This window comes from Xiphophorus couchianus, chromosome 2 (assembly GCF_001444195.1).
Source record: "Xiphophorus couchianus chromosome 2, X_couchianus-1.0, whole genome shotgun sequence".
NCBI classification, from domain to species: Eukaryota; Metazoa; Chordata; class Actinopteri; order Cyprinodontiformes; family Poeciliidae; genus Xiphophorus; species Xiphophorus couchianus.
In genome coordinates, this window is record NC_040229.1 from 3,070,401 (window position 1) to 3,077,891 (window position 7,491).

The 7,491-nt window shown below is 34.9% G+C and overlaps 2 protein-coding genes across 5 annotated transcripts; both read left to right on the plus strand.

The window, feature by feature from the left end:
• Window positions 1-187: 187 nt before the first annotated feature.
• On the plus strand, window positions 188-2,403 carry cby1 (chibby 1, beta catenin antagonist). 3 transcript variants are annotated; one of them, XM_028041307.1, is made up of 5 exons: window positions 188-277; window positions 483-578; window positions 1,563-1,668; window positions 1,747-1,859; window positions 2,056-2,403. In XM_028041307.1, the coding sequence occupies exons 1-5, from the start codon at window positions 263-265 to the stop codon at window positions 2,134-2,136; spliced, it is 411 nt and encodes a 136-aa protein (XP_027897108.1). In that variant the 5' UTR covers window positions 188-262; the 3' UTR covers window positions 2,137-2,403. The 3 variants fall into 3 exon arrangements, with proteins under 3 accessions (XP_027897108.1, XP_027897109.1, XP_027897117.1); XM_028041308.1 differs by having other exon boundaries at window positions 188-268; XM_028041316.1 differs by having other exon boundaries at window positions 2,063-2,400.
• Window positions 2,404-3,205: 802 nt separating this feature from the next.
• pdap1a (pdgfa associated protein 1a) lies at window positions 3,206-6,754 on the plus strand. Of its 2 annotated transcripts, none has more exons than XM_028041304.1 (6): window positions 3,206-3,387; window positions 4,771-4,853; window positions 4,935-5,006; window positions 5,259-5,383; window positions 5,459-5,595; window positions 6,224-6,754. In XM_028041304.1, exons 1-6 carry the CDS (start codon window positions 3,375-3,377, stop codon window positions 6,247-6,249), a joined length of 456 nt encoding a protein of 151 aa, XP_027897105.1. In that variant the 5' UTR covers window positions 3,206-3,374; the 3' UTR covers window positions 6,250-6,754. The 2 variants fall into 2 exon arrangements, with proteins under 2 accessions (XP_027897105.1, XP_027897106.1); XM_028041305.1 differs by having other exon boundaries at window positions 6,227-6,754.
• Window positions 6,755-7,491: the final 737 nt, after the last annotated feature.

The window sequence follows — 7,491 nt, forward strand, 5'->3', positions numbered from 1 at the left end:
TATCACGGGGGTTATTCGTATGTTAAGATGCAAAATATTTATATATATATTACATTATTATTATTTTTATGTAGCGCTCCTAATATATTGTTTATTACAGAAACATACAAAAACAATTAGTAGCTGAAATTTAAGTTAGGGGTAAAGTTGGGTCATATTAATACTCCTATTTTAGAGTGATGGTAAGTTCCGCGCTTGCGCATTAGGATCCTTGTCTGGAGAGAAGATAATTTGATGTTAGGGCGTTAAATACATTTTCTCCATGGAGGTAAATATTGTAGGTAACATTTAAAGTTCTTTTAATCATTTTAGTGCTAAGGTTTATTGTCAGGAATTAGTGTTTCTCTCAGGACGTCTTTGTTGTTCACCTGCTGGAGTAACTTGGTGTCGTTAGCAACGACAGAAACGGGCTGTAGCAACGAGACTTCTGAGTTAAACTCACTGAACATCATCATCATCATCATCGGTGTACTGTCTCTTAGGACTTTAAAAAATCCCTGATGCCGCTGTTTGGAAATACATTCAGCCCGAAGAAGACTCCGCCTCGCAAATCTGCATCTCTGTCCAGCCTTCATACGGTAAAATCCGAAAATATTTTTACTTTTCAATCTTTTCATACTTTGTACCGTTATAACCACAAACTTCAGAGTATTTCATAGAGAATTTGGAGTTTACGCTGATATTCCAGGAAATACGTCACCTATTAATAAGTTCAATTCAGATTCAAATTCATAAAACGTCATTTATCCCAAAGTTAAATGAAATGTTGTAACTCAACGTGTGGATGGAGATGCTGTGGGCACTTTTGTGTTTTATTTGTAAAATATTTAGAAAAGCTTCACAGTTCTGACTTTTTTGTTTGGCTTCATCACATAAAACCCAAATAAACTGCATAAGTTTGTGATTGTAACCACAGTTGGGTAGTGACTAGTTGTATTTATTTATTATTAAATTACATTTACTTGAACAAGTTTTTTTATGTACTATTAGGCGTAATTTTACCACGCTGTACTTTTAACTTTAGTAGTAATTGTATTATGAAGTTTTTCTACTCTTACTTGAGTAACATTTCTGGATTCTCTATCCACTGAATGAAAAACACACACCTGCAGTTTTTATTAAAATTTCAGAAGTTTTATTGAAAGAAAGTGATTTGGAAAAAAGTGTTTTGCTTGATTTTGTTATTTTTGTTGTATGAATTATTGTAATTTTAGTCATTAAAATACCAAAATGTTTACTTATTGTTTATTTTTTGGCTCGTCTGATGATGTAATTTCTAAATATGAATTGATTGATAATTTGATCAGTTGCTCACTACTTGAGTAGACTTTTTACCAAATACTTTTTTACTCTTACTATGATTGCTATCTTTTATTTAACTTGAGTAAAAATATGTTGAAGTATTTCTACTCTTACTTTAGTTACATTTTGGGGATTCTGCTCTCCTCTGTTTGCAGTGCTTCATAATATTGTGCCAATAATGTAATTTTGTTCATTTTATCTGGAAAGATCTCGAAACATATAAAGTTGTGCTGATAGTTATTTGTTTTGTTGTGTTTCAGTTGGATCGCTCAACAAGAGAAATAGAGCTTGGTCTGGAGTCGGGACCTCCTGCGATGAACTTAGGAGGCCAGAGCTGGAAATTTGAGGACGGACAGTGGATAACCGGTGAGGTCGGCTTTTATTCAGACTTGTTCTTCTGAATGTGGCCGTTATCAGATGATTTAAATGTTTTTCTTCAACCAGAATCTGGTGGAAATGCTTCTACTAAGGAGGTGCAGCGGCTTAAGAAACGAAATCTGCAGCTGGAGGAAGAAAATAACCTTCTAAAATCAAAGATTGAAGTTCTGATGGACATGGTGACGCCTAATTTTGTCTTCTCACTATGAAATAATAATAAATATGATATGAATTTCAAACCCCTATTAGTTGTTATCCAAACTGCCTCTGTAAAACATTTTATATTCTATTTTGCACTTTACTTTCCATGTTTTCTGGCTATGTTAATAAATTCATTAAAGTATTACATTCTGTAATTTAATTTCTTCTTTCAAGCTGACAGAAACTACAGTGGAGTACCACCTGATGGAGAAAGAAATCGAAGACATGAAAACTCAACACCGAAGAAAAAAATGACAATCCGGTCTAGTTAGATCTTTGGTTTTTTAATTGTTTTTTTTTAGAGTTTTTTAAAGATAAAAGGCAGTAAAATAAAACCACGAGTCAGTTTTCCTCACAATAAGACATTCAGCTTTTAACAGGATGTAAGTCGATTCAGCTGCTTCCTGTTTTTGTCCCATTTTTAAAATATAAATGAAATATATTTATTTTCATCTGTGATTATTTCCACATACAGCCTATTTTTATAAACTGCATTAAAAAATAACTAACTTTCTCTTATAATTTTCTGCGTTGGTTTTCTTTATATTAATACTAAATTTAAAAGCTGGACAAACATTTTAATACGTCATCATTATTCTGTTTTGGTGCTTTGTGGTTGTTTTTTTATTTAGCTGTGGAAACAAAAGACAAATTAAAAATGTTTGTTTTTGTTAAAAAATCACATTTTGTTGGAAAAATGAATAATAATAAAAATAACCCCTTCATTATTTATTATAAACATCTAGAAGGCTCACTGCTACCTGTGCTGAAATATCACTGTTTCTTTTTTGTAGAATGCTGTTTGGATTTCAAAATAAAATTTATATTCAATATAAAATACAATTTAATCTGTGATCTTTTTTGTTTTGGTGCCTGTATATATGTAAATATGTACATAAATAATGTAATAATATGTAACCCAGTCGCCGTCTGCGCAGCAATGGGGTTAGTCCTTTTGCAGAAATATTTTTGTGTGAGTGGAGGATTTCTCCCGATTTGATCTGACTCCACGTCATTATCATAGGAGTAATGTTAATATTATGCAAAATGTTAGGAGTAGAAAGTACAAATATTATAATGTGGGGAGTTAAAGTAAAGAGTTGTTAGAAAGAGAGATACTTACGTGAAGTACAGATACCTGAAAAATCAGTACAGTAAAGAAATACTTTTACATTTTTACTTTACAGCTCTGTTTAAATGACCCCACAGTATTGATTTGATCACAGCCGAATCAATATTTCTCTCTATATTTTGTGAATGGGCTGCTGGAGGTGGTGGCTCTTAATCTGATTGGAGGATTCTCAGCTCAGTCTGTACAGCGATTGGGTTAGTCCTCCCTTTTGCGCATGCGCCGATACCATCGAGGAGGCTGACAGCGCGAGAGACAAAGTAGTTACTCCTTAGCCTTTTAAATCCCAGTCTTTACGGTCTTCTGTTTGACTCCTTGGATGGTTCGTTGACTTTTTCTTCTTTGGAGTATTTACCAGGAAACAATGCCGCGCGGTGGTGAGTATTTTCTTCTGTTCCGACTGCTAAAAGTTTCATAAAACCCGTTCAACTCGCACATGTTTAGCTGTTAGCATGCTAGGTGACTAACAGATCACAGATATTATTTAAGAAAAAATTATAATTTCTAATATGTGCCGATGAAGCCGACATAAAAAGGTAAGGTATATGTTATATCTTACCTTTTTAAATTGTCCGTTTTATGTGTATAATTACTTTTAGCAAGAGTAGATTTAACCTTGTTAGCTTACGTGAACATTTTAGGTTGTTGACCCCTAGTGGACGAACGGTAGGATTGCATGATGAATCACAGACGTAATGTGAAGTTGTCTCAACATGTATTTATTGCAAACGAGTTTAGGATCAATTATCTGTGTTTACAGCTGAAATGTTAGCAGTAATCTGCAGCCAGCAACACAGTTTATGAAACGGAGCTGATTTCAACTCAAAGATAAATAAACTTTATAATTCTGATGAACATTTGTTTTGGTTTTAATTTATCAAGCGATTAGTTTATTGCAACAGGCCTAGTTAAACTCTTCAGAGAGTATTGTGGATGATGATGGCTGTTAGCAGGAAAGATCTTCTGTAGCAGTCAGTATTACAGTGAACTTGCAGAAGACTCTGACTAAAGACACTCACTTGTCATTTTATGTATATTTTAAGATGTCCTTCAGTGCAGATGAAGGCGCTTACAATTTTTTTTTATTATTATTAGACTTGTTGCAATAAATGAAAAAATCACTTGATAAATTAAAATGAGCTCAGTAATATCCATTTGCATAATTTATTGTTTTTCTACCAAAAACTGGATGATAAAAGTCTTCAGTCTGGTCTCAACCAGCCTTTTTATCCAGGTCACCTTTGTTTACAGAAACTTAATAATTCATTTTATTTGTTGTTTCTGTTGTTTGTGTATTTTGTATATTTAAAATGTCTTCCAGTTCCAGTGTTAAATGTTCATTATAATTTAAAGTTTATTGATCTTTGAGAATGTTTTCTTACATTATTATTATTATTATTATTATACCATTACCGTTATATTACTGGAAAATATTCTCAAAACTAGAATATTATCCTTTATAACTTCTGGGACGATGCATCGTCCAGAAATATTTATTTTCATGACAAGAATAATAACAATAACAATTGATATTATTAACAAGCTCAATGAACCTCTGGAATAAGCAAAACTATTAAGAGTTTTATGGAAGCAGAATTTAAGTTAATATATTAGATTAATCCAGGAGTCAGAGAAGAGAAAGTAAACAAAGGTCATAATAGAAATGTTTGGATGTCAGATTTTCTACACTGAAGCTCAGCTAGCGTTTGTTCATACAGCGTTACTTCACACACACCAATGACTTTCTCTAAATCCTGCAGGAAAAAAGGGCCACAAGGGCCGAGGGAAGCAGTTCAGCAACCCGGAGGAGATCGACCGACAGATGAGACTCCAGAGAGAGAAGGTAAGTGAAGGTCCTGCGGCAGAAAGAACCAGATTTCCTGTGAAGCTCGTCTGCAGCGATGAGACGTCTGTGGTTTAACAGGAGGAGAGCGGCGGAGCGGAGAAGGAGAGCTCAGAGTCAGAGGAGGAGAGCAGCAGTGAAGACGAGTCTGAGGTGAGCGCAGAGTGTCTTACTGAAAACTTAGATTCACTTCACTCTATTTTGGTAAATTACCAACTTTACACACAGAAAACAAAAACAAAATTCTGCTTTACAAACCAGAAACTTTGGACAACCCTGCTTTAAAAATGATCTCCAGTATTTCTACATATATAGTGTCGTTAAATTTTAAAGTTTTATTTTGAATAAAAAGTTTACTAGTTGTTTCACAACATTGTGCTGTAACCGTTTGTTTTCCACACCCAGTCCAGGAAGAGGAGCGGAGTGGAGGGCCTCATAGAAATCGAGAATCCAAACCGAGTCTCTCAGAAGAGCAAAAAGGTGACAGAGGTTGACGTGAGCGCGCCCAGAGAGCTGAGCCGCAGGGAGAGGTAGGCGCCGCGTTCCTGCTCCTGGAGTCGCTCTGTGGCGCCGCCGCTGAGGCTTTCCCTCCTTCTGCTCCTCAGAGAGGAGATCGAGAAGCAGAAATCAGCGGAGCGCTACAGGAAGCTGCACATGGAGGGGAAGACGGAGCAGGCCAGGGCCGACCTGGCCCGGCTGGCCATCATCAAGAAGCAGAGGGAGGAGGCCGCCAAGAAGAGAGGTGCAGTACTGTAGCCACATCTTTTACTACAAATCATCAAACATTCACTAAAGGAATTATTAAGAAATAAAATGAAAATGTTGATTTTCTTTTTAAAAAATATAGTTAAATTATTTGATTCTCTTTAATATTTTTATAATATTGTATAAAAACATTTAAATGGTTAAATAAAATAAATTAATACATTTTTAAAAAATTTAAAAATTGTTTTAAATTAGAAATTGGGGATATTATTACTTCACTGATTCTGAGATTAGCGTTTGGTTTTTTTTTGTAACTTTCTGCAGCTGAAAATAAGTGTCTTGATTTCTACTAATATTATAGGGTTTGGTTTTTTCTGCCAATTTTCTAATTGTCTGATTATTTTTTGCTAAACTGATTTTTGTTTTGTCGTTTATCTATCTTTGATGTTGTGAAGCTCTTTGGTCAACTGAGTAATAAATAAATATGCTTTATAAATAAGGTTTGAAATGAAAAATCTCCAGAACGTTGCAGTTAATCGATTGCTAAAATAATCATTAAGTTTGCAGCCAAATTCAAAAACTACATAAAAGCCATGAAAGTTAAAACTATTAAAATCGATGTGATGGCTTCCTGTCAGTAAACTCTGCTTCTTGTTTTGCTGCAGCAGAAGAGGCCCAAGCTAAGCGTTAGCGCCTGCTAGGCATTAGCGCCTCACCTGGAGCGTCACAGATTTCAGTCTCAGGGGAACGGAGGAAGTGGACCGACAGCCAGCGTCTCCTGAACGTCCCTGTCCTCCGACCGGAGGGACGGGGACTTCTGGGACAGCTTGGACAGAAAAACGGGTGAAGCAACGCCGGAGGAGGACGGATGCAACATTTGGAGAAAAACTTCAGTGTTTCACAGCCTCTTCCTTATTTCTCACCAGAGTTTTTACGTCTAAAGCTGCTAAAAGTTTCATTCCTTTGGATTCACAAATATTTCCCTGTTGATCTAACTAAAGTTTTACAGTGAGGACTTTTATGCTCTTGTTTTCCAAGTCAAGCCGCTGATGCAGAGACAACAGGAAACTGTTAAAACAACAGTCTGCAGTTTGTTATATTGCAGGTTTAATTGTCATGAAATAGGTTTCTATATCCTAAACAGTTACTATGAAATGTTGCTTTAAGTTTTTTTGAATTAAACAAGATTATTCTGGTTTTGTTTCATGAGGATTTCCTTCATTTTAAAACAGATCTAAATAAACTCTTTGGTCTTCCTTTCAAAAGAATCTGAAAAATATGACATGTTAGGTTTATTTAGATATTTTTCACATAAGATGTCCTTCAATGTTCACTCACCCAGAAACAAGTTTTTTTGCAGTGTGGAGTGCCTTATAAAAGTATTCACAACTCTTGAATTTTTTATGACGTGAAGACTGCCAAATTACAATAAATAAATTACTTAAGAAATTATTTAAATCTCAGGAATTTCTTAAAACAGAAAAATTATAAATTTCTTACATTTAGAAAATACAAAATAAAAAAACAATTTAAAATAAATTGTAACTGTCAACTTCCTCCAAGAAACTCAGTGGGTGGGATTATGCTAACCTCTGTAGATAAACTGACCTCTGATTGGCTGTTTATATAATGACCTTGACGTCTGATTGGCTCTTTCTGTAGAAACTTTGACGTCTGATTGGCTGCTTCAGACAGCAAGTTAAGATTACGTCTTCCGAGTTAGCTAGAACGCCCTCAGTAGCTTCGCTGTAAAGTTAACAAATAAGTTAAACAAGATAATTAAATTGCTCTAATTTAATTAATGCTAACTCTGGGTGAGCAACTCCAGCCTCGATATTCCTAGTTTGGTCTGAAATGTCGCTAATAAGTTCACGAGCGAATGTTAGCCGGTATTAGCTAGTTGGCGGTGCTAACAGAAAATGCTAAAGAAATT

Coding starts and splice junctions, on each gene's coding strand:
- cby1 (XM_028041307.1), top strand. Junction 579..1,562: donor CTCTGTCCAGCCTTCATACG/GTAAAATCCGAA, acceptor GTTGTGTTTCAG/TTGGATCGCTCAACAAGAGA. Junction 1,860..2,055: donor TTGAAGTTCTGATGGACATG/GTGACGCCTAAT, acceptor TCTTCTTTCAAG/CTGACAGAAACTACAGTGGA.
- pdap1a (XM_028041304.1), top strand. Junction 4,854..4,934: donor TGAGACTCCAGAGAGAGAAG/GTAAGTGAAGGT, acceptor GTGGTTTAACAG/GAGGAGAGCGGCGGAGCGGA. Junction 5,007..5,258: donor GCAGTGAAGACGAGTCTGAG/GTGAGCGCAGAG, acceptor TTCCACACCCAG/TCCAGGAAGAGGAGCGGAGT.